This window comes from Sycon ciliatum, chromosome 2 (assembly GCF_964019385.1).
Source record: "Sycon ciliatum chromosome 2, ocSycCili1.1, whole genome shotgun sequence".
NCBI lineage: Eukaryota > Metazoa > Porifera > Calcarea > Leucosolenida > Sycettidae > Sycon > Sycon ciliatum.
The window spans coordinates 19,221,522-19,248,933 of record NC_088644.1 but is presented as its reverse complement, the minus strand read 5'-3'; the positions used below and the strand labels follow the sequence as shown (position 1 = coordinate 19,248,933).

At 46.3% G+C, this 27,412-nt stretch overlaps 1 protein-coding gene and 2 long non-coding RNA genes across 4 annotated transcripts in view; 1 reads left to right on the top strand and 2 right to left on the bottom strand.

The window, feature by feature from the left end:
• The first annotated feature begins 10,923 nt into the window (after positions 1 to 10,923).
• LOC135810787 (uncharacterized) lies at positions 10,924 to 12,742 on the top strand. The gene is made up of 2 exons (XR_010552392.1): positions 10,924 to 11,308; positions 12,067 to 12,742. It is a non-coding gene; the product is annotated as an uncharacterized LOC135810787 (long non-coding RNA).
• On the bottom strand, positions 11,755 to 12,917 carry LOC135810786 (uncharacterized). Its single transcript, XR_010552391.1, has 3 exons — positions 12,757 to 12,917; positions 11,842 to 12,272; positions 11,755 to 11,783 (listed from the first exon to the last, which is right to left on the bottom strand). It is a non-coding gene; the product is annotated as an uncharacterized LOC135810786 (long non-coding RNA).
• A 1,969-nt stretch (positions 12,918 to 14,886) lies between these two features.
• LOC135809058 (serine-rich adhesin for platelets-like) overlaps positions 14,887 to 27,412 on the bottom strand; it is a 45,481-nt gene continuing 32,955 nt past the window's right edge. For both annotated transcript variants that reach the window (XM_065322317.1, XM_065322316.1), the window contains exons 20-23: positions 26,062 to 26,546; positions 23,140 to 23,225; positions 22,363 to 22,420; positions 14,887 to 16,747 (exon numbers count right to left, since the gene is read on the bottom strand). In XM_065322317.1, the coding sequence (XP_065178389.1) occupies positions 15,552 to 16,747; positions 22,363 to 22,420; positions 23,140 to 23,225; positions 26,062 to 26,546 (1,825 nt within the window). In that variant the 3' untranslated portion in view covers positions 14,887 to 15,551. The remainder of the gene's footprint in view (positions 16,748 to 22,362; positions 22,421 to 23,139; positions 23,226 to 26,061; positions 26,547 to 27,412) is intronic.

Sequence of the window (27,412 nt, the reverse complement as noted above, 5' to 3'; positions counted from 1 at the left end):
TATAAGACGGGCGCCGAAGAACGGAGCGCCAAAGAACGACCAGGCTAGAATTTCACCAAGCACAGCCGATGGTAACGCGGATATGCAAACTTTACTTTTCTTACAGCATACCAATACAGTGTATAAGCGGTGACTCAACTGTGCGTAGACTGTAGTGCACGAGAACGTCCTATAGGCTACGACTCTCGAGGCTGACTCCCCAGTTCTTCGGCGACCAGACTCAATACCGCTTACGAATTTTCCTAGAACTTACCGCTTCTCAGTTCTTCTCTCCATCTTTTTTTCCCTGGATTCTCGGCCATCAGCGTCTCAGGGCTCCCACGGGATCGGGAGCGCTTTCTGCTTCCAATTCTCTGCATCTTTTTTTCCCAGCTCGTCCAATAATAAATAAAATACTCTTGATAAAAACTGGAGAAGGACAAAATGTTACGAGTTATGACAAACTTTCCACCAAAGTAACCAGATCTTATACAGTCGGCGAGTGCGACAAAATGGCACAAACCTGACAAGGAGTACTGAGACATTCGGCGACCTGACACGTACATGTAGCTCCAACATTTCTCCAAGGCGCAAACCAACAACCTTCCAACTTGAAAGGCTCACAGTCAGGTTCAAAGAGGTCCAAGAGGGGAAGGAAAGCGCAAAGGAGAAGAGTACGAGCTACGCTACACGGAAACAAAGAAAGCCGTAAGGTACTGATGCTGGATGATGACGAAACTACTACTAGTTCTTCGAAGTAAGACACCTACACAATGTGTGGATGTCTTACTTCGAAGTACTACTACAGTCTGTATCGGCTATAGAGTGACCGGATATAAGAATATATCGGCTACAGTGATATTGGTACGAAATATCAAAAGCAAAACGTATTTTATCCAGTACAAATATCACTATAACCAATATTATCGGATGTAATGATATATCGGATATTATGATGGCAACAAAGAATCAAAACATGCATAACACACTATATTATTATCGGCTATAGTGATAACTTTAATATACCGGTACATGAAGTTGATTGTTCCAACTAGGAACACACGCTTCTTGCCGAACTTGACACTTGACTGACTCACGACTGCCATCCGGAGCACACGAGGAGCACCTCGCACCTTCCACTCGGCAAACCTGCAAGAAGCGTGTGTTCCTAGTTGGAACAATCAACTTCATGACTATTACCGCCGAAGTCGCAACTTCTAAGTTCGTATTGTTGTCCCTCACGCGGACGTGCGACTAGTTGTTGGAGGTGACAGCGTTGCGAATAGCTATACTGGCTCTCAACGTCTGTTTATCACAACTCCATGAGCGACTCTGACTCACGCTGCTACCTGGAGCTTCACGAGGTGTTTGTCGCGCTGGAAACAAAGCGTCTCTGTAAGTTTGTTTCCCTGGTGATGGTTTGGCCTGGAGAGCAGTATATAAGTGGTGCTTTTCAGGCACAATCTTCCTCAGCCTACTCAAGCTCAACTGATGAGGGGTGCCCCGAAACACCGTGTATTGAGCAGGGAGTGGTGCTTTCTTGCAGGTTTGCCGAGTGGAAGGTGCGAGGTGCTCCTCGTGTGCTCCGGATGGCAGTCGTGAGTCAGTCAAGTGTCAAGTTCGGCAAGAAGCGTGTGTTCCTAGTTGGAACAATCAACTTCATGACTATTACCGCCGAAGTCGCAACTTCTAAGTTCGTTTAATATACATGTAGCAATAATATCAAGGGCCCAATCTTTTTACTTTCTTCACGTTGCTTATTTTTATAGTGATACAGCACACACGTACATAACAGAATTTTGTTATGGAAATGCGGGCACTGTCATCTATGCAGCATGCTCATTTGTCAAAACGCCATGCTGGAAGTATTTCCTTGCCTTTCATGTGTCGATCGAAAAAAAACCATCGTATCGCATATACTATAGTGATGCATCGGTTATAGTGATAAAATCACGGAAATCAAAAGGGTACGCTATAGCCGATACAGACTGTACAGTGCGTATCGGTTATAGTGTGGTCGTGTACAAGAATATACTGCTTACAAGAATGAACACTCATTTTTTCATAATCATAACACATATTTTATGTGTATATTTATTCTTACAAGCAGTATTATCGCATAGTAGAATATATCGGCCCTAAGAATCACCAAAGGCGCCATCAAGGCCTCTGCTTCTTCGACTTGGCCAAAGCATTCGATTCGGTATGGCATAGAGGGCTGATCGCAAAACTACGATCGTGCTACCGTGTCACCCACCGCGCCAACAACTGGTTGTCGTCATACCTGAGCATGCGGACCCAAGCCGTGAAAGCAGGCGGCCTGATTTCGGAGGATCGTCCTGTAAATACAGGTGTACCACAAGGGTCTATTCTTGGCCCCCTGCTTTTCTTGATGTACGTGAATGATTTGCCATCCGTTACTCCTGGCCTCTCGCTTTATGCAGATGACACCGCCCTTCATCGCTCAGCCTCCACCGAGCACGAACTAACGGTATCGCTCCAGCAGGGCATCGATGACGTGGTAAACTGGATGAAGATCTGGAAGCTACAGCCCAATGTCCAGAAGACAAAAGTGTTGTATATTTCTGCACGTCCACCATCTGCACCGTTGACGTTTCCGAACTGCACCCAGGCCCTGGAAGTTGTAACTTCTCACAGGCACCTGGGAATCGTTCTTGACTCGAAGCTATCATGGTCCGAACATGCTGACCATATTTGCCTTAAAGCATCCAGAATTTTAGGAACTCTGAAGCCTCACTGCCGTTATCTGCCTCACGACTGTAGATCTCTGTTTTTCTCTTTGTATATTTGTCCGATCTTTGACTACTGTGACGTAGCGTGGTGTGGGTTATCAACCACGATATCAGACAAGCTCGAAGTTTGCCAACGAAAATTATTAAAAATGCTATTTTGCTTGCCCCGTGATTTCTCCTCTGCACAACTCTATGTTCTCGCTCGTGTTTGCCCCCTTTCTATTCGACGCAGTCTCCACAGCAACATGCTAATTCAAAAGATAAAACTCGAGAAAGTACCAAGGCATCTTTTTCCCTATGACTGGTTTGTGCGGAGCCGTTCAACCAGGGCACAAGTCTCGCTACCTGTAGCTCGCACTATCCAGTTTACAAAATCCCCTTTGTTTCATTCCTATTCTGACTGGCTCAAGCTATCAAGCCTCGCCCACCACTGCCACAGCATGTCTCAGTTTCGCCAAGTTGTTTGTACTGAGTTGCGTTTTCCTGCAGCACTCACGCGTGTTTAGCTAAACAATGTAATTTCCGGCTATCTCACTTAATTGTAGGGCTGAAAGTTGGCACTGAGATTCCGAGTTCGAGTACTCTGATTTTCTCCGATCGAATATTCGAGTATTCGAGTATTCTTCATCTCCTAAAAATTGCACACCAAGGGGCTTAAAATCACATGATACAACCCTGATCGAACAGAGTAGTAGTCATTTTTCTCGGGTATATTGGTTGGTGGGTCATTTGGGCTCTCTCTACTCGTGAACAAATGTTCACCACACAGTCTGCACATCAATATCTGCTGACTGCTGCTCTGAAACTGCAGATTTCTGTGGTAAATGCATGTACCAAGTATGAACGAGTACTCTGATTTATTCCGAGTACGATTATTTTTGAAAAAACCGAGCGAGTACTCGAGTATTTGGTATAATTGTTTCAGCCCTACTTAATTGGCTGAGCTTTGTTTTCCTCCCTGTTCCTTTCTTGGCTGAGCTTTGTTTTCCTCCCTGTTCCTTTCTTTCTATTGTTTTCTTGTTTTCTTTTGTACTTTTACCATGGCTGGTTATCGCCCTCATCTCTGGGGTTGCTCCCCACATTAGCAATGCGTGCACATGCTACGAGATTGAGTTTAATGATAATAATGATAATGAATGGATTTTGTGTAGCAAAATATGCCAGATTAGTGCAAAGTGGCGCCTGTAGTAATAACATCTGTGCTCTGTGCATGCTCAATACAATAATATTCAACACAAAAAGAGAGTTATGTCCAAGGAAACATTGGAGAATCACTTTTTCTGTCCAGTCGGACTCTTTCTTCCGACTTCTCTCGTATCCGCTGCTCCACAGTCGCCTAGCACGACCGCGAGTCTGATTGATCCGTGTTTATCATGTGTACGTGTCCACATGCCAAACGTGCGCGCATATGATATGTCACACGTGATTTATCGTGTGTAAGAAATATCGGCAATAAGAATCAAATGTCGTTTTTCAAACACCCACGCTATAACCGATACCTACTGTACTAGTATTTACTACTGTCTGACCCCGTGTCTGTCGCGGACATGGAAATCCAGTCGATTGACCGGGGCCGGCGCCCTCAGCGCGTACAGAACGTCGCCGTTGCATGCAGCGCACATGTTTGTTGATACCGTACTGGCAATATATGTTGCCGCGTAACGCGTAAGGCAGGGGGGTGCGGCGTAAAGCGCGACCAGGCTAGTGCGACAAATTTTCGTTGAGTTCGTAACGCGCGTCCGGCGGGGTGCGGCGATCTTTTCATTGCAGTTTGCACCAGGGAGTAGTACAATACAAAACGGTATTGTACTACTCCCTGGTTTGCACTGCAAAAAAAGGCTGAAACTGTGAAAGCACGATCGACCGTGTGCCGCGTGGTGAAAAGTTCAAAACTGGACGCAGCAGGAAGTCCTGACACTCGAAGGCGCATCATTCAGTGGTTGGCGATCTCAATGGTTTCTTCTTTCCCGAGGTCGTTTTGCGAAGAAGAGCGATGTGTTTACCAGTTTCCTTGTGACAATGCAGAAGTCTCTATTCGCCTTCGGCGTGAAGAAAATCACGCCCAAGCATCATTCAGTGGTTGGCGATCTCAATGGTTTCTTCTTTCCCGAGGTCGTTTTGCGAAGAAGAGCGATGTGTTTACCAGTTTCCTTGTGACAATGCAGAAGTCTCTATTCGATGACTAATGATAGCCACGGTGACTTTGTAATATGTTGTACACTCATTAACTGTGTGAGTGACAGTAGTTTTTGGAGGAAGCGCTCTTCCCCTATGTCACTTTCCTTTGGATGATCTTTTTGTGAACAGATCACTCTGATAGTTAAAATATACAGTCTTCTATTGATATCGTTGTCGCCCTTTGCCGTCGGGTTTGTAACAGTTGGATAGCAACTGAATTTCTGTGCCTTCAATGTGGATGAAAAGAAAAAATGATGCGGCAAAAGCAAAAAAATGATCCGGCAATAGCAAAAAAGTGATGCGGCAATAGCAAAAAAAGGACTGCGGCAATATAGAAACCTGTGTAACGGCTCCTGTGCGACTTTGCATGTAACGCCCTGCGTGCGGCAAACATGTGCCAATGTAACGCTTCATGGCCTCACTGCGGCAACATATATTGCCAGTACGGTACGATGCGACCAGCAGCAGCGCGTAAAATAATGCATGCCATGGCTGCATGGCCAGCGCACTGCCACTGGGCCATGGGGCCGCTAGACGTGCGACCGGATTTCCATGTCCACGACAGTAGTACATGTGGTAGTACTACCCGGTAGTCTCGTCATCATGCCCACGCCATGTAGATCTACATACCCCCCCCCCCCCCCCCTGTCTTCTCCCCAACGCATTCACGCTGCACTTTTAGCGCCATGGCGTTAAAACCGAGGCTATTTTCTCCAAAAATTGGTCCAAAACAGCGATGTTTCACCTATAACGCCATGGCTTTATATGCGCGGAAATACGGTAGCAAAGTGATTGGGAGCCAGGTCTGATAAGATCATGTGTACAAGGATGCAAATATGTTTTTTTTTTTTTTTTTTTTACAATGATCACAGCTCACAGGCAAAGACAAAAAAATTGCATAGTGGGAGCATAGTGATGGTGAGGCTTTTTGCCCTCAGCCGACCTGAGGTCTCGACGTCATGGCAGGCGCGTACGCAGGGGGGGTTTCCCGTTGCCCGGAAACCCCCCAAATGTTCCAAACGAGCAACGTTTTTGGGCATTTTTGGTAGGGCGCATGATCGATCTGGCAAGAATGCAAAACTTCAATAGATCGTAACTCAGTCAAATCTCGCTCAAATCCAACGATCCAAATATTCAGGTCGAATAGAAAACTCTCAGCTGTCGGTTGAAACAATTTGCGAAGCGCTGCGAGCAATGTATCGTGAGATAAATCATTTGTAAGTTGAGCCACGATCTCGGCAATTTCAAAAGCGCGCAGTGCGACTTGAGTATCGAGAATTTGAGATTGTCGTCGCGCTGATTCGCTCAAATTTGCAGGGGCTCCACTTGTGATATTTTCAAGAGTACACAGCAAAAAAATCGAAACTCTGCGATCAAGAAAAACGAAATCGCTGGAGCAGGACGCGTTTGGGCCTGTTTGGGGCATTTTTCGCACCGTCGCTGCACTCTACCGCTATAGCCTATAGGCTATAGCGCTGGATATGTACATGACTGTACTGTGTCCTGGCTATCATGGTCGACCTCATTCTGCCCCTGGTACCTTCCACTTCCAGGAAGCCCAAGATATGTATAACAAGTTATTTTCGGTGTAATTTTAATTTCGGTAATTTCGGTAGAGAATTCAGGCACCAAAATTTAGATTACACCTAAAAGGCACTAGAGTATGCACTGTATGCGAAGGGTAGGCTGGTCACCTAATTCTACATTGCACCTGAAACCTAGCGGGTCCCTGATACCGAAATTTAAATTCACCTAAAATTACATGATATACATGTACAGTAATGAAGATTGAGTGAATAGAACTGAAGTTATGATCCAAACAACACGAAAAAATGCATAATTTTGAAAAATTCCTAGGCCTATAGGGCTCTTTAGAAAGGGTTAAAACTTATTGTTTGGGATTCGGTTGGAAACCCCCCTAGCTGTGACCCTGCGTACGCGCCTGCATGGGGACATAAAACGCACCAAAAAAAGAAGAAAAATGAAAGGAGTGACAGGTACATGATACGAAATGTTAGGAGGAGAGACAGTACATTAGAAGGAGGGGAATGATAAGACAGACAGTGCTAGGAGGAGAAGGAGAGAAAAGAAGAACAGACGTTATTGGGAATAGTATGTGGAGCGGAATTTGGAAGTCATGGGGTGAGGCAGATATGATGCTGATGATCAGAGATGGTCATGTGCCCACGACCAGTCGTTGGTCTTCAAATAGCGGTTGGCTGCAACTTTGAAGTGTTGCAAGTTCTTGGTGCAGAAAGGACCAGAGAAGACTCCGGCGGGCAGCTGGTTCCAGACGGGGACAACTGCGTGAGGGTAGGCTCGACACAGGTTGTTTCGGGAACGGACTGGAAGTTCATTGGCCAGTTCGTGTGCGTGAGCATTACATCTCTGGAATGTACTACGGGTGGAGTGGACTGTTCGGTGTTGGGGCTGCTGGGGTGGCAGCATCCTCTGTAGAAGGGGATGCGCATCCGGACAATGCATCTTGTACAGGAGGCAAAGTGCTGCAACCATCCGACGAAGAGCAAGACTCGGCAGCCAACACATTGGGGCGATGGCACGGATGGCCCGGGCTTGCACACGGTCGAGTCTTGCAAGATGGGATGGGGCCGCTCCCATCCAGACAATAGGGCAGTACTCCATCACTGGGCGCACAAAAGCATTGTAGGCTTGGATGCGACCGGGCACGTCTAGGAGGTGGAAAGCCTTACGCAAAGCACCAAGTCGCTGTGTTGCCCGGAGGGCTACGGTACGAAGGTGGCGCAGGAAGGTAAGCTGACCATCGAAACTGATGCCCAAGATTTTGAGCTCCTCCTGTTCCGTCACATTTGATCCGTTGAAGTCAATCGGTGGCATGTCCCATTGAGTGCGGTGGAAACTGACGGTCAGTGCCTGGGATTTGGCTGGTTGCTGGTGTCGCTCTAAGAGGGGAGATACTGAAGCTAAACTGTAGAGACGTTGGGAGGAGAATGTTTGATCTTTGCGAAACAGGATTTTTAGAAGCAGACGCTGGTGTATTTCCAGAGTTTGAACAAGGGCCTGACACAGACCGCACCACGCTGTGTTCACAGTAATAAAATATAGGTAGAATATGCGAACGACGTAAAGAACAATTTTCGGCAATGGTCATTTAAAGGGGAAGTTAAGGCAAAAATTAAAATTTCACCAGTTGTAGTCTTCGGGGTGCTGAGTCGAATGGTCTTGGTCCGAGAAAGCTGAGACGCTCCCTTCCTACTTGAATCCCAATCGAACTCGCGCACTTTTTTATTATTATTATATATTTGAGGATTTCCCAAAGACGTAGTCTAAATTGAAGGGAGTTCCATTATAATGGGAGGCTGTAGGATTGAGATAGCAGACAGTGGAGGGCTAATAATTCGTTATGAACAGCCTAGCAAGAGAAATACAATTATGCTGAATGTTCCAGAATGGTCCTTTAATCAATGATACCTATAGCCTCGGGGTATGCCTTGAAATACGAAATGTACCGAAACAGAAACACAAAAATTAATAAGAATAAGCGCAACGCACAAAGAAGGAGGACAGAGGCATGTCAGTGCGGAGTGGCATTGTGTTTGGTGTCAGAGAAGTGCGTGCAAATGTGACAGTGAAACAGGGACTGCGAGGCTGTGGCTCTCAGGTCTGCGGGCAAGGCATTCCAGACAGTAGCGGTGCGGAAGAGAAATGACCTCCCGGCGTGTTTCCCAACCCGTGGCAGAGTGAATGTGAGTTGGCGGCGGCGACTACGCGTGGGGCAGTATCCCGCTGCTTCAAAAAGTTCTGGTTGGGTGGTGACCAAATGGAAGAATTCCATAAGGCAGGCGATCTTCCTGCGCCAGGATAGACTTGGCCACCCCAGCTGTTTAAACAATGATGACTTCGGCTCGTCTGATGGGCAAGGGCATCTCTCAAGCCGCATGACTGTGCGAGCTACTCTGGCTTGCAGCCGTTCAAGGGTGAGCCGCTGTGCAGCAGAGAGGGAGGACTCCCATACTGGGGCGGCGTATTCTGCTGTGGGGCGGACATACGTAAGGTACAGCTTCCTGACGATGTCTCCTGTTAAACGGTCAGCCATATGGCACAGAAGAACGCAGCGCTGTCTAAACTTGCTTATTGTCTGTTCAATATGCTCCTGGAAGCTAAGTGTTTCACTCAACAACACTCCCAGGTGACGGTGACTGGTTGACGGCTGGATACCGCGGATGGTCTCTGCAGCTCCTTCCTCAGCGAATGAGATAACAACGGTTTTCGATGGGTTGAAGGTTCCGCCTACTCGGTCGGCCCACTTCCACCGAAACTGGGTGACTGCGCCCTACTAGATGGGGATTTGTATGCAAAATGTCACTAAAAGCGCCATTTCGTTCTTATAAAAGCACGGATGATCGCGATTGGCCCAAATGTTGTAGTCTTTTGGACGCTGAGTCGACTGGTTTTGGTCCGAAAAGGCTGCGATGCAGCGTTCCTCCTTTATTCCCAATCGAACAAGGTTGAACAAGCGGTCACGTGCTCCTGGGTGCCCAAATCACCTGGTCACCACGCCAGCAGGTGACAACTTTCACACCAAGGTTCAACTCGAGTTCAACTCGAGTGACAGGACTGCACCCAAAAAAGGTCAAACAGGCTAGTAAGTAATTAGTTGTACCCTGCAGGCACGGTGACCAGGTGACTGGCGTACGCAGGAGCACGTGACCGCTTGTTCAACCATGTTCGATTGGGAATAAAGGAGGAACGCTGCATCGCAGCCTTTTCGGACCAAAACCAGTCGACTCGGCGTCCTAAAGACTACAACATATGGGCCAATCGCGGTCATCCGTGCTTTTATAAGAACGAAATGGCGCTTTTAGTGACATTTTGCATACAGATCCCCATCTAGTAGGGCGCAGTCACCTAGTTTCGGTGGAAGTGCGCGAGTTCGATTGGGATTCAAGTAGGAAGGGAGCGTCTCAGCTTCCTCGGACCACGACCATTCGACTCAGCACCCCGAAGACTACAACTGGTGAAATTTTAATTTTTGCCTTAACTTCCCCTTTAAGTGGTGGCAGTGAGGTTGCAACATGCCAAGGGAGGAGCTAGCTCGCTTGCATACTGACTGGACCTGTGGGGACCAGGACATATGGCTGTCGAATATAACACCAAGGTGTTTGTGTTCATGAACAATTTTAACGTTAGCATTGGCTCCTGGAAAGTGCAACGGCTGAGTGGGCGGCGATGGGCTGATGAACATTGCTTCGGTCTTCGCGATATTGGGCCTCAGCTTCCAAGCTTCCATCCATGCTATGGTGGAGGTAATGCCGGTCTGCATGGAGGTAACGAGGTTGGACGGCGAGCTGTCAGAGCACAACAGTGCAGTGTCATCAGCAAAAAAGGCTGACGTCTGGAACTAGAGAGGGCAGATCGTTCACATAAGTTTGGAAAAGGAGTGGACCCAGTATGGACCCCTAGGCCCTGTGCCTGTGGAACACCAGACACTACAGCCTTTTTTACATGTACAATGTACATAACAGAATTTTTTTATGGAAATGCGTGCACTGCCAACTATGCAGCATGCTCATTTGTCAAAACGCCATGCTAGAAGTATTTCCTTGCCTTTCATGTGTCGATCGAAAAAAGAAAGAAAAAATCGATCGTATCGCATATAGTGATGCATCGGTCATAGTGATAAAATCACGGAAATCAAAAGGGTACGCTATTATTGGTCGTCTACCTGGGTAGCCACTAGACTGATCTACGCTAGGTCACAAACCCACGAACACGCGGCCTTGACAGTCATAATGACCTGGTTACGTTGGTCGACAGTTAAAGGGAAACTGAACGCCAAAAATAAGTATGGCTTATCCGCAGGAGAATTGGGCACTGATTCCGATGAGCTATGTCTCGAGCCGATCAGAGAAGAGGAACTGTGTCAAATTTCATAAATAACACCTCCCATATTTGGAAATTGGCCTTGATGACGTGCGTACTGCTTAGCTGTCACCATGCTGTGCATGTTCAGCAGTGTAATTGAATGGAAGAAAACAATTACTTTGGTGTTTTGCAGCTCTGTTTCGTTCCCTGACGGTAACCAAATCTAGATGTAGGAATCTGTTGAGCAGGAGAGTGACACATGTCTTCCCGAAGGCTGTCCAGGCTGCAGTGGTGATGAAGAAGACACGATCATCACCCCGAGATCGATCGTAGCGAATTGGAAAACTCATGGTGAATTTGCTTCCACTCCAAGGCAATGTCGAGGTATGAAGGGTGCTTGTACTGCCTTCCAAAGTGAAGAGGAGATGAACATGGCTTTGCATAGCTGTTGTTCTATGCCAACTTACCTACTCTTGCTGGTACCGTAGTGGCATATTGCAAATTTCGTGGACGAACAACTCTAGTCACTAGTGGCTAGTGAGCAACACTAACAGGTGAGATTTTTCAATTCGACAAAAATTGTTTTTGTTTGAGAACTGACAGTGGCAGTCATTAGACTCAGTAGGTGTCTTTGCTGCTTCTTTCCCTTCATTGGTAGGGTTGTGCTTGAATAGTACAAGTGCTTGAAGTAAAATAAAATAAATAGAACATGTGGAACATAAATCTAATCAAGCATCAGTACATGTATTGCGAAGTTCAACTTCAAAGCACATGAAATCACAATGATCACGAAGTTTATGTAATCAGGAGTACACCCTGTGTTCAACGAACACATACACACATGCTGTATTGCGCACACATATGTACACATGTGCGTGCACCCCCACCCCATCCCACAGACACACGCATGCAGCGCACACATCCATACACATGTGCGTGTACCCCCCCCCCCCCCCACACACACACATTCCTACCCATACACATGTGCGTCCCCCCCCCCCCCCCCCACACACACACGTGTGCACATACCTCAGACCTGCCCATCGCGGAAGCGATGATAGCGAAAAGCTATGTTAGACATAGCAACAGATACACAAACACACACGCACGAACACACACACACACAAGATACGTGTAAGTGTACATGGTCTTCCTGGTGCAGATGCTGAGCCAGCACAATGGAAAATACCTCCATCAAGATGCTTGATCAAGTGTTGTGATAATGGCACTGTTTGTTTGTTTTTACAAAGAAGTGTGGGAAGGATTACAATGCATTGTAATTCATAATTGTTCTTTGCCTTGTACTGTGCAGACCAGAATGCTTCGCTATCAACTCCTGGCTTTCCATCGGCATGGTGTTCAGCTGCAGCGGCATCTGGTCCGGGGAGTTCAAGTTGCTGGATGGCTGCACTGACACAGGATGGGTTTGCGTTGGCAATGCGATACGGCAGTCATCCCACATCACGAGCTACATGTTTATGTAATTTATATTGTCGCTCGTCCAGCAACGTCAAGGCTCTGCATGTAAACACAGGAGAACACCATTCTACTACTCAGGGGATAATAATTTTGGATATCAATTTCGTGACAATTATTAGATTCACACAATATTCACAACGTATGCAACACGATGCTGTCTATTGACACTACTTCAAACTGAAGTGCTCACTACTCCTCTCCCGTTTTCATCTCCCTCTACCTTATGAATACTCTGCATTACTGGTTTCGTTTCTACCCTTTCCATTGCTGCCAGCTCCCAGTCTTTTTCAATGCACAGCACCACCTTGACAGTCATTTTTGTGATTTTGATGTACACATACTTTGAAGTTCAAATTCGAATTACATGATCAGATTTTTGTTCCACATTTTCTATTTATTTTTACTTCAAGCACAACCCTACCGATATGAAGGGAGAGAAGCAGCAAAGACACCTACTGAGTCTAATGACTGCCACTGTCAGTTCTCAAACAAAAACAATTTTTGTCGAATTGAAAAATCTCACCTGTTAGTGTTGCTCACTAGCCACTAGTGACTAGAGTTGTTCGTCCACGAAATTTGCAATATGCCACTACGGTACCAGCAAGAGTAGGTAAGTTGGCATAGAACAACAGCTATGCAAAGCCATGTTCATCTCCTCTTCACTTTGGAAGGCAGTACAAGCACCCTTCATACCTCGACATTGCCTTGGAGTGGAAGCAAATTCACCATGAGTTTTCCAATTCGCTACGATCGATCTCGGGGTGATGATCGTGTCTTCTTCATCACCACTGCAGCCTGGACAGCCTTCGGGAAGACATGTGTCACTCTCCTGCTCAACAGATTCCTACATCTAGATTTGGTTACCGTCAGGGAACGAAACAGAGCTGCAACACACCAAAGTAATTGTTTTCTTCCATTCAATTACACTGCTGAACATGCACAGCATGGTGACAGCTAAGCAGTACGCACGTCATCAAGGCCAATTTCCAAATATGGGAGGTGTTATTTATGAAATTTGACACAGTTCCTCTTCTCTGATCGGCTCGAGACATAGCTCATCGGAATCAGTGCCCAATTCTCCTTCGGATAAGCCATACTTATTTTTGGCGTTCAGTTTCCCTTTAAAGGGGAAGTTAAGGCAAAAATTAAAATTTCACCAGTTGTAGTCTTCGGGGTGCTGAGTCGAATGGTCTTGGTCCGAGGAAGCTGAGACGCTCCCTTCCTACTTGAATCCCAATCGAACTCGCGCACTTCCACCGAAACTGGGTGACTGCGCCCTACGAGATGGGGATTTGTATGCAAAATGTCACTAAAAGCGCCATTTCGTTCTTATAAAAGCACGGATGACCGCGATTGGCCCATATGTTGTAGTCTTTGGGACGCTGAGTCGACTGGTTTTGGTCCGAAAAGGCTGCGATGCGGCGTTCCTCCTTTATTCCCAATCGAACATGGTTGAAGAAGCGGTCACGTGCTCCTGCGTACGCCAGTCACCTGGTCACCGTGCCTGCAGGGTACAACTTACTAGCCTGTTTGACCTTTTTTGGGTGCAGTCCTGTCACTCGAGTTGAACCCGAGTTGAACCTTGGTGTGAAAGTTGTCACCTGCTGGCGTGGTGACCAGGTGATTTGGGCACCCAGGACCACGTGACCGCTTCTTCAACCATGTTCGATTGGGAATAAAGGAGGAACGCTGCATCGCAGCCTTTTCGGACCAAAACCAGTCGACTCAGCGTCCCAAAGACTACAACATATGGGCCAATCGCGGTCATCCGTGCTTTTATAAGAACGAAATGGCGCTTTTAGTGACATTTTGCATACAAATCCCCATCTCGTAGGGCGCAGTCACCCAGTTTCGGTGGAAGTGCGCGAGTTCGATTGGGATTCAAGTAGGAAGGGAGCGTCTCAGCTTCCTCGGACCAAGACCATTCGACTCAGCACCCCGAAGACTACAACTGGTGAAATTTTAATTTTTGCCTTAACTTCCCCTTTAACTCGTAACATTTTATCCTTCTCCTTTTTTACATTGTTGTCCCAGCGCGGGCTTGCGAATTAGATGGTTTAGAGGCAACGGTGAATGGCCAACGGTACGGTACTCAGATCAGAGCTTGTTCTGCTCCTCCATGAGCGACACTGACTCGCCCTGCTGTTCACGAGGTGTTTGTCGCGCTGGAAACGGAGCGTCTCTGTTAGTAACATTAGCTAGTATCCCTGGCAACAACCCTCAGCGTCTGCATTCACAAGTAAATTACTTAGTAAGACATTAGTAACTAGTTCACAACTCCAAGTGCAACACTGACTCACGCTGCTGCCTGGTGCTGGAAGCGGAGCGTGACTGTAAGTTAGTATCCCTGGTGATGTTTGTTACTGGAGAGCACTATAGTCTATAAGACATAGTGGTATTCTTCAGGCATAATCTTCCTCAGCCTACTCAAGCTCAACTGATGAGGGGTGAATTCCCTGAAACAGTGTGCATTGAGCAGGGAGTGGTGCTCTCTTGCAGGCTTGCCGAGTGGACGACCCAGCATTCTTCTTGTATCCTCCAGACGGCAGTCGTGAGTCAGTCAAGTGCCAGTCAGTCGGCAGGAAGGGCGAGCTGCAACGTTTGGAGCAGTCACCTTCTACAACTACCGCCGAAGTCGCAACATTTCAGTTCGTATGTCTTTCCTCACAAGTACGTACATACATGTAAGATCGGATGGACCAGAAACAGCTTCCTTGACAAAAAAAACAAAAACAAGCATGTTTGATAGTACAAAAATGTTCTAATGAGAAAGGCAAAATTAACGAAAACTTGTCGAAAAGTCAAAAGCTGGTTTGGTTTTTTTGGTACTGGGCTAAAATAAAATTAGACAAAGAGGTGTGAGGCTGACGAGTAGCGGATGATCACCACGCAATGTGCTATTCGAGACTGGGTGGAACGGGCCAAAGAAAAATGGCGAGAATGAATAAACAGCATGAGGAGGCGAGGAACAAAACAACACAAACGACAGTCTCCAACAAGCCGCGACACAACATGTCAAAGCAAAGATAAGCATGAACACAACGTGTCCCGACATACCCACGCACGCTTTTAAAAGCAGCAAAGGATAGCAGCAGCAGTGCGTGTAGTACATTAAATGAGTAAAAGGCAAGGTTGCAAAATTGCCAACATAAGTGTGCTCTACACATCCGAATCTCTGTCTTGTTCACAATCAGAAACATCACTACCTGCTGTAATGGCGGAGGCCTGACTGCTAGCATGACCACGACACCCAGCAGTACCTGTAGTAGTGCAAGTGGTGGATGTGACCCGAGCGACATAGTCACAGCATGATGGTGTTTATTCATCTGAGATGTCCATGGCAATAGCAGATGTTGCTTCGCCAGCAGGACCCTGCTCGTCATCTCCCGTGGTCATCGTTGCTGCTGCTGCTGTAGCTGCTGTACTTGTCGGTTGCGTTAGAAAACTACGTGCTGTAGCGCATTCCATTTGGTGCAGATACAGATCATGCACAAAATCTGAGCAGTACGGACAGCTGATCATGTCGGTACCCTTTGGATACACAGCTCCAGCATCAGCAGCACTAGTACTGGTTGGCATGTTACTACTAGTGGTGTCCATACGACCAGTAGACATAGGTTGTGTTCGGGCGCATGACAATGACGACGAGGAGGAGGATGAGGACGTGACAGTGGAAGACACGTGTGGTGCAGATGAACTACTGCTGCATGTGACAATATCGCTGTTGCTGCTCAATTTCGACCAAGCAGTGCGAGGAGGTGGTGTGCTTGACCAGCTGCTATCAAATCCAATAGCGGATGCACTGCCACACTCCGCAGCAATATTGCTAGTGATACCGCTGGTGCGTGTGCTACTCACGTCCCCAGCGTCTACTTCAACACTTGACATACTGGACAAGTGGGGTACCTGCTGCTGCAGTGCACCATGTGTAGCAGCAGTTGAATCTTGGTGAAAGTCACGCAGACTCATTTCCGTTGCTAGATTTAACTGCTCTTCTTCAGTCATAGCATTGATATTGGCAAAGGAGTCGTAGCCATCACTGAAGAGACCAGCACCTGTGCCCACACTGCCAACACTGCCAACATCAGTACTAGCAGCAGCTGCACTCTGCGTGAACTCTTCCAACGCTCCATCTGATGGCGTTGGTTTATTCAGACTTAGGTTGACGCTGGCTTGTGTTGGTGATCCACTATTCAATGGTGATACGGTTGGTGATGGTGTGCGTGCACCAAATAACTCTTCGCGTTCAGCTTCATGTTGTTTTAGCTTGGAGTCATTGGTCATTTGCAGTCGGTTTGCAACCTCTACCAAGTCTCGGGTTGTGTCAGCTGATGGGGGATCATGGCGAAGAGTAATATTGGCAGGGAACACAGGGTCACATGGACTAAATGAGGCTACATCCGCTGCTGACATCAACGGCGGTGGTAGTAGAGGAGGTGGTGCTGGTGGTGGAGCCTCTACTCCTTTCAGCTCCAAAGACCAGTGAGGCGTTGGCACAGAGACAGGTTGGCTCACTGGTGAAATATAGGAAATAGAAGATGCAAATGCACGCACACACATGCACACACACACACACACACACACACACACCACACACACACACACACACACACACACACACACACACACACACACACACACACACACACACACACGGGCAGACAAGAAATAACACCACATGCCAATATACCCAGAGACCAAGGCCACCAGTGACACCAGTATCACCACCGGGGAGGGGCTACAATGCACTATTCTTCAGATATTCCCAGTCGAACCCATCGTCACGTCTCGGAATTATACATGATGACGTACAAGTGAACCACCTAATGCACTATCAGCACAAACAACAAACTTAGGAAGTCATTCGGTTGGGGAACGCTGTACAGGAACAACACCATTCAACTCACGAGTCCAGAGGACGCCACATTCTGAAATGTTCATCAATGTAATGCTTTCCATTTCGTAGTTCGCACAACAATCTGTATTTAGGTTAAGGAAATGCTGTCATGGTGATGAACTAGCGGATTCCCTTATGGGCGTTAAGTATACAGCGTGAGTTGGCTGATTTGCTTATGGGAACTAAGGCCTCGTTTACACGACAATGATTGAAAAACGTTTTTCAATCGTTTTCCAAACGTTTTCGCTGTTTACACGAAAACGATAATCGTGTACACTGCAACACGTTTTTCGGCGCGCAATGGTCACATGCAATAAGTTGACCTGGCGTAGGCTGGCGGCGGCATGTTTTGAGTACAAGGCTCGTACTAGTAAAACGTTTTGCCGTTTACACGAGAACGAAACGGAACGAAAACGATTGAAAAACAAAAAGCCGTTTTTCGTTTGAAATGTTTTTGAAACGTTTTTCAGCGTTGTCGTGTAAACGCTCTTATCAAAATCTGTGGAAACGTATTCTTTTGAAAACGTTTTTGACAAAAACGTTTTTCAATCGTTGTCGTGTAAACGAGGCCTAAGTACAGGTCTGCCCTCGGTACTAGACCAATTCGGAGGTTTTAAACATTTTTTCTCTTAGAACGGGTTTTATCTATTATCAGGACTTGCATATTGTTCTGCTGTGTTATATCATTCATATCATATCCGCCTAAGAAATGATGTTTAATCATTGTAAGAATATTTTCTAGGGCTCAAACGGTTACTGTAAATCAACTAATTTTCGCTGGCGATTTAATTTCGCTGATTTCGCCGCTGGGTACCAACCGGCCAAAGTAAATTGCAGGCCAAAATTTGTCATAGAGGCAAATGATGCCTGCATGTGAGGGCAACAAATACATGTACCAATCGATTTCTTTTTTGAAAACCCCAATCGGCCAAAGTTAAATGACGGCCAAAAGTTTCATTTCGAGATCGGCCAAAGTTTCTCACCGGCCAAAATTTGTTGATTTACAGTAGTCCGATTAACCGGTTGCAGACCGGTAACGAAGAATTAACGGTTAACCGATAAAGATAACGGTTACGCAGTAACTTTTCAGTCAATTTTTCAAGTATCAGGTCGTTGCAAAGTATGCACTTTCGCAGGCTGTCGCACGCGTACGCAATTTCTGGGCTGTTAACTCGGTCATATCTGGTCTCTTCGTGTGAGAGTATGTATGAATGAGCATGCAATTATACATGTGTGCGTTGTACTGAATAGGGTACATTTTTTGATTAAGTATACAGTCCATTCAGAAAAAAATGAACTTCTAGCTTTTGGCCATAAATGGGTCAAACGTTGAGTTTTTTTAGAATTTTTTTCTGCAATCCCATATGGAATCCTCTTCCAATTATGTTTCTGAAGTTTTTTTGTCCAAAAAGCAAGCCATAGCAAGAATAGGATTTCGGCCAGGTTTTGCCCCAAAAGCACTGAATTGGGAAAAACCATCAAAATCCAGGCCGTTTGACCCCGCCTGCAACAGTGCATTCTGCGGTTCGAACCCCAGTTCAGGCACCCTTTTTGGACCCTTTTTCAAATTTCAAAGTTCGCAGCACTGCACTGTGTACGATGAAATCACGAAAAATCGCCAAATACGGGAGCTCGCCAGAGCCAGGACCCATCTTTTTATGAATGGACTGTAGTCAAATAGACGGTTAAAAAAGAGTCCGCAGGATTGCCGTGGCTTATAGGTTATAACCGTAAGGCTGTACTCACACTACTTGAAAAACCGCATACAAGTGACTTACGTGTGAATGTTGCCACGGTGACGGTTGCGAAAATGAAAAAAGCCCTTGAAAGCCGCTTGAAAGGTTTCAGCGGAAACGGAACCCTCTTCTACGAGGGTTTTTGCTTTCAAGCCGTTTGGAAAGCTGTGTGAGGTCAGGAGGCCGGAGTACTATTGTACGTTGAAAGGCTCCAGAATATTTTTCATGCTTTGTTTCCTCGTGGTCGTACTGCTCCTGTACATATACTTGTAGTTTCCTTTTTTTGCCTGTCATTTCTGAATTCTGTGGTGTTTTTTCCGAGTATTTTCCGTCTTCTTTCTTCCAGTAGCTTCCCGTTGTTTTGATTGCCGTTTCTGTCGCATTTCTTTTGTACCATTGCTTTTGTACCGACATCATGCCTCGCGTAGTGTTTTCTGACGACTTGGAGAAGAAGCTCATCGAGCTATGGAGAGAAACCTCTTCATCCGTCGACGATGTGCTACTTCTTCGCGAGGCATGGCGAATGAACTCCACGATCCAAGCAAGATATAACTGTTTCTATTTTTCTCATGAACTGAAAATTTCAAATAAGTTGATCGAGCCCAAAAAAATTGAAGGAACGCAGCCTCGGGATTTGCAAAACTACCACATGACAATCATGTTTCTCCATGGTAATTTGCTGACAAAAATGTTTCAAGTCGTCACTGGAGTGCAGTGTGCTTGGAAAGGCTTTTTCAAGTACTTTTGTCTAGTTTTGAACGCGACATTCGCGTCAAACTTTCAAGTAGTGTGAGTACAGCCTTAAACCGACCGTTAGCTTAGCAGTTAACCTTTGGGGGTAAAACCGTGACCGTTTGAGCCCTAATATTTTCCCCCAGACTCCTGTACAAGACAACCCGTTATAAGACAATTTTTTCCATCAAACCCCTATACAGGACAACATGAAACATCGATCGAGCTATCCATGGCAATTTGCTTCGTCTTGCAATGAGGAAATGGAACCTGTGGGACAGCTGAAGGTGACGTTATAACGAATTTTGTCCACAAATGAATTATCTCTTATCCGGATTTGCATTCGCCAAGGGATTCGGGATCGTTGTCTACTAATGAGGTTCTCTTGCAACCAATGTTGTACTAGTGAGGGTAGATGTGTTAACAGCGCGAGTCGGTGGTTTCGCCTCAGCTAGTGCATCGCTGTGCTGTGGCTTTTGCCAACGCATCTCAACTGATGATGTCATCACATAACCTCTATACTTGCACAGCATCTATTGCAGTGCATACAATGATGTCACAGGCTCAAAGTACAAACAAAGAGCATATGATCAGTCGGGGAAGTGAACTGCCTGAAAAGAGAAAAAACGCCAGACCCACCAGGACTCGAACCTGGGACCCTGCTTGTCATGAGCAATGCTCTAACCACTGAGCTATGAGACTAGGCTGAACCTAGAAGGCGCTGACAAGTTTTTCACTCCAAAGGCAGCTCACAACATGTGCCACACATACTGATGGCACTTGGGTCTTTTTCCCTCCCCCAGGGGACCAACCACGGTCAGTTTCTGGAAACTACCAGAGGTGAAAGAAAGTGATTAAATTTGGAAAGGATTGGGAGAACTTCAAATTCAAAGGATCAGTCGGGGAAGTGAACTGCCTGAAAAGAGAAAAAACGCCAGACCCACCAGGACTCGAACCTGGGACCCTGCTTGTCATGAGCAATGCTCTAACCACTGAGCTATGAGACCAGGCTGAACCTAGAAGGCGCTGACAAGTTTTTCACTCCAAAGGCAGCTCACAACACGTGCCACACATACTGATGGCACTTGGGTCTTTTTTACCCGACTGATCCTTTGAATTTGAAGTTCTCCCAATCCTTTCCAAATTTAATCACTTTCTTTCACCTCTGGTAGTTTCCAGAAACTGACCGTGGTTGGTCCCCTGGGGGAGGGAAAAAGACCCAAGTGCCATCAGTATGTGTGGCACGTGTTGTGAGCTGCCTTTGGAGTGAAAAACTTGTCAGCGCCTTCTAGGTTCAGCCTGGTCTCATAGCTCAGTGGTTAGAGCATTGCTCATGACAAGCAGGGTCCCAGGTTCGAGTCCTGGTGGGTCTGGCGTTTTTTCTCTTTTCAGGCAGTTCACTTCCCCGACTGATCCTTTGAATTTGAAGTTCTCCCAATCCTTTCCAAAGAGCATATGGAATTTATTTATGTCCCAGGACTAGGGTTGGCCCGATTCTGCGCGTTTTGTGGAAAAAATGAAATGCAAAATGCGGCCAAATCTTATCAAAATGCATATCGTCTTTTTTATGCTTTTCTAAAATTTTCTAAAAAATTCAATTTTTTTAGCCAAACCGCGCAAAAAATGCGTTCGTTACCATGACAACAAAGCTTCATTTCGCGTTAACGCGTTCCCTGCAAGTTTCGCGGCCAAAGTTGCGAAAGTTCTTGCGAAGTTTCTCACTTCGTGACGTAGAGCGAAAAACCCCAGGAAAACTGCCCTTTTCTGGGTCGAAACCGTGCAGAAACAGGCAAAATTCGAAAATGCAAAAGTGGGATAGATTTACCCCAAAATGCAAAAAAAATTGAAAACAGAATCTGGACATCCCTACCCAGGACCATACAAAGATACAGTACTGTCAGGCGCCGAAGAACGGAGTGCCGAAGAACGGAGTGCCGAAGAACGGAGTGCCGAAGAACGGAGTGCCGAAGAACGGAGTGCCGAAGAACGGAGTGCCGAAGAACGGAGTGCCGAAGAACGGCCAGGCTAGAATTTCATCAAGCACAGCATACCAATGTATACACGAGGACTCAACTGTCTATCGACTGTAGTACATAAAAATAAGAACGGACTAGGCTAGGAGGCTGACCCCGAATTGCATAATGTTGCATATTTTAAATTGCATGCTTTAAACTCGGATACTGAGCCAGTAACCATGGTAACATACTGAGCCAGTAACATACTGAGCCAGTAACATACTGAGCCAGTAAAATACTGAGCCAGTAACATACTGAGCCAGTAACATACTGAGCCAGTAACATACTGAGCCAGTAACATACTGAGCCAGTAACATACTGAGCCAGTAACATACTGAGCCAGTAACAAATTAATGTAAAAAAGAAAAGAAACACATGAGAACGAGTTATGCAGCAAATAGCATAATAACAATTGTTTTCAGACTAGAGTCAGTTTAGTGCAAACACATTAACACCAATTGCCTTTGCCTTTAATAGCCCTTCACAACACAGCATAATTATATGTCATGCGAAGGTGTAGTCAGAGCAGAGAACAAGTGCCCAGATCGGGACTTCTTAACATATCCCTTGACTTTACTTCTTGGAGGATAGACACATACTCCTTCTAAGAATGTGAGGCTGCATTTTGGCTGAGGATTATACACATCTCCTGCACAATGCTCACAACACACAGGATGTAAACTTCTTATCCTTGAGTGTAGTATTACGCAGAAAAAAGAACACCAAGACAATATCACCACAGCCCTTACCATGTTTGGAATAAACCAGCACATAGGCCTTATCCATGTCCTCCAATGTCGGTGTACGCTACAAACAGAAACATATCCACCCTGGTTTAATGTACACATGGGCAGATTAGTGTGTGCTGACTCGAACACACATGTTGGTCAGGAGAACACAAACCTAAAACTGACTGAAATGTACCACTCATCGACACTATCGAACTTTAAGACTCAGCTAACGCAAACCTTTCATCGCTGACAGCATGCAATCTCATCACAGTTCCTAGTGTTGGCAATGCAGGCAGGCATGCTACATCATACAGTAAGATCGGGCGCCGAAGAACACCTCGCCGAAGAACACCCAGGCTGGAAAACCGGCAAAATTTAAGAACAGTCCAGGCTAGAATTATCAGATTTAAGAACACTTTTAAAATTTTCATACATGTACTTACACGAAGTTGCGAATTTACACGTAGATCTACATTGTACATGTATGGGAGGTGAGTACATGTCATGTACACGTACGTGTAAACAGTAACTGCTACATGTACAGTCATTCCCATTTACGACACCCACTAGTTTAGAAGTACTACATAGTCATTGCACTACATGTACATGACAAACGTCATGACGTCACTCGACTCGCCGCGCGCGTGTGAATAAGAACGGTCTGGCTAGAATCAAAAATTTAAGAACTTTCCTAGGCTGCGCTCGAGCCCCTGCGTTCTTCAGCGCCCGATCTTACTGTAGTACATGTGCTGCATGCATGTACAATTAGTAGTGCATGAGTAGATGAGTTGTTACCTGAACAACATGGCGATCATTGTAGTAATACCACTGTAGATTGACTGGGTGACGGGCAAACGCTGTGTAGTGCCCTGCACGCAGCCCTAGCAACAGATAGTGTACATGTGCATACACCATCACGTGCATGTACACACACACGTACGCACATACACACACATACACACACAAACACACTTGTACTTGTACTTGTTGCTCACTGCCAAAACTGGTCACGTGGGTCTCCCCGGGAGAGGGGAGAGAGACTCAAAAGGAATCTTGGAAAGAGGACTCAATTGGCTATTGAACCGCCCAACGGCCGACACCCCCTGAAATCCCCAAAACTCTGGGTGGACTTGAAAATGATCCCACTTATGGGCTCACCACACCTCAGTAAGTGGGTGAGGACAAGATGCAGAAAAAGGACTGACGGCATCAGGGTATCCGTCCTGGGATCCAACTGCAGTTACCCCTGCCCCCAGTGAAGGTAATACTTGCTACTAGTGTGGGTGGCTAAATCAGAGTAGATCTAATATAAGCTTCACTAGCACCGTTGATTACACAAGAGTTAATCTAGCCAGTGCCAGTGCAGGCAGGCATAGTGGGATGGTCTAAGACCATGGATGAGAAACAGAGGGTACCAGGTTCAAGTCCTGCTTGGAAGCGGAAGGAATTTTTCCAGCTGTGCTGCGACCCACAGTTAATTGGGAACTCGTGGCCTGGCACGAGGGTAACATGGATGCAGCTAATGGGATTTCGGTCTTTGACCACTTGGTGGTGGGTCTGATCTACTCACCTCCCACCGTTTAGGCGCTGCATCTGCGCCTTTGATCCTAGAGGGTGGTGGCGTTCCCACAGCCGAGTCTCACGCGAACCGTGAAATTTATTTTTTATTTTTTATTTAATCTAGCCAGAAGCAGTCCATGGTTAACAGGTATGTATACTTCAAACAGAAAGTATATGAACCCTGGAACCAACAAAGGTGGCAGGTACAACATTACACCTTCAAGTAGCCGAGCCTGTTGGCAACAGACCCAACACAATCAGGCATAAGTGTACCCACCAACCGAACTAGCTGGCAGATACACAGCAGGGGCAACGTCGGAAGGTAATTTAGTGTGGTACGGTCAGCCATCTGAAGTACAATTTACTCGTGGGGGAGGGGTGGCTGAGCCGAAAATTTTGGGAATTTAGAGTCCAAATCAGTGCATTTTATTGATTCACAGGGTACTTGGGGCAAATAGTGGTACGGTCAATACCGTAGTGACCGTACCGTGTCCGACGCCCCTGCACACACACTCAGACTCAGACATGCCCATCACGGAAGCGATGATAGCGAACAGCTATGTTAGACATACTGTAAGACATGACTTATATATATAACGAGGAAGCAAATCTAACGTTTTAACGGATGACATTTCTTCGTTATAATAAGATCCGTTGAGGCCGTACTGCTTCATATATGCTGTGTGTGGATATGGCAGAATACTGCAGGATCGTTAACATATCTTCTCGTTAACCTATGAATTTTGGACAATCGTTAAATTTGCGACTCGTTATAATAACATGTCTTACAGTAGCAACTTGTGCTGGGATTGCACCATTCAACAGCTTGCAAGGCTGATGAATTGACCGCCACTAATTTAGCCTGGTATCTACCACACAGCTGATTGAAGGGACTTTTCTGGCCAGGGAATCCCTATTTTTCCTTTTTCCTTTTTTTCTTCTTCTTTTTTTTCTTTTCTTTTTTCACACACACACACACACACACACACACACACACACACACACACACACACACACACACACACACACACACACACACACACACACACACACACACACACACACACACACACACACACACACACACACACACACACACACACACACACACACACACACACACACACACACACACACACACACACACACACACACACACACACACACACACACACACACACACACACACACACACACACACACACACACACACACACACACACACACACACACACACACACACACACACACACACACACACACACACACACACACACACACACACACACACACACACACACACACACACACACACACACACACACACACACACACACACACACACACACACACACACACACACACACACACACACACACACACACACACACACACACACACACACACACACACACACACACACACACACACACACACACACACACACACACACACACACACACACACACACACACACACACACACACACACACACACACACACACACACACACACACACACACACACACACACACACACACACACACACACACACACACACACACACACACACACACACACACACACACACACACACACACACACACACACACACACACACACACACACACACACACACACACACACACACACACACACACACACACACACACACACACACACACACACACACACACACACACACACACACACACACACACACACACACACACACACACACACACACACACACACACACACACACACACACACACACACACACACACACACACACACACACACACACACACACACACACACACACACACACACACACACACACACACACACACACACACACACACACACACACACACACACACACACACACACACACACACACACACACACACACACACACACACACACACACACACACACACACACACACACACACACACACGTCCCGACATGGGCACAGCAGCAGTGCACTTTTTAAAGGATCTAACGAGGCACTTTCACTCAAACATTGTGACACGAAGTACGGCACTGGAAGAGCAAAAAGGTCGAATCTAACCAAAGCAGATGAATGTGCAAGACTCCACACACATCAGACACGTAAAAGAGCAAACATGAGAAATTCACTAATTAACTTACCTCCACTATGGCAAATGAATGCAGTAACATCGTAGACACACTCCTTAGCAGCAGCAGTTCTGTCAGTGTGGTCTTGCTTGACAGTAGAGCTCAGTGCCGGTGCAGCTGATACACCACTCATATCCATAGCCTTCCCATCCACACTCAATGCATCATCACCAGCAGTATAGCCATGTTCCTGGTGACCATGGTCACACTCATCATCTTCTTGGTACTTCTGCTGATTATCGTACTCACTGACCAGCTTGTCCTCATCGATACGGCTACACACATCAGTCATACCACACGTACCATCATCATCATCATCATCATCATCATCATCATCTCCACCAGTATCCATTTCAGCATCACTGCCTGTATCAGTGTACACAACATCGTCGTCTTCACTGCCTGCGTATAGAACACTGCTGAAGTCAACTTCTGTCAGGGCAAACCGTACCGCATTTTCCAATTTTTCACCGCCAAATGCCCCGTCACAAGTGAACCTAAGAAAAGGAGCAGAAGAACGAACATACATGTACCATTTCAAGTACGCTGTCTACCCTTACAAGTGACCAACATACATGTATGCTAGCAAACAGGGAGCAAAGCACTGAGACAGGCAGCTCTGTGAGTCCAGAATGGCAGTTTTCTCTGAAAGTTTGCTGGCCGTTCAACAACCTAGAAATCTGGACCCAGAATACGGTAAGCTGCAGATTGTAAGCCGGACCCAGAACACATGAAGGTGATTCTAACCCGGACAATACTATGTTCTTTACGTGATTGCTCTATGTTGTTTCAGGTGAAGCTGAGCCCCTCTATGAGTTTGGGGCGCTGAGTCGAATGGTGTTGGTCCCACGTCTCTGCAACAAAGCGTTCAAGAGATATTGTGATTTGAATGTGAATCTCGGGTGGCTGCACCATGACGTCATGTGGCCACGACACTACAGGATCTGAAAGTTTTAGATCCGGGACATGTTAACTGTTTTGTCATTTGTCAGGTGTGGGCTCATCGTCGTAGCACAAACGAGGCTGGACTATTCCATGAAAACTAAAATATTTCTTTCTCAAAGCAAGATTAACGTCGTGGAAGAGCGCACCTTCCCTTACTCCCATGTACATGTATATGACAAGTCCATGCAGCACATGTACCACATGACTAACGTAGCACGACAGTGCATGAATACAGTGCAAGTACGATTCCCTGTGATGAGTTTGTTAACATGCACACAGAGGACGGGAACAGTCCAACTCACAACAGGCTAAAAGCCAGGAAACCCGAAGATTTACAGAACTGAAAATCTCAGGGTACGTAGTGTTTGAAACACTGAGGCGAATGGTCTTGGTCTTAAGAAGCTGCGATAAACAGTTC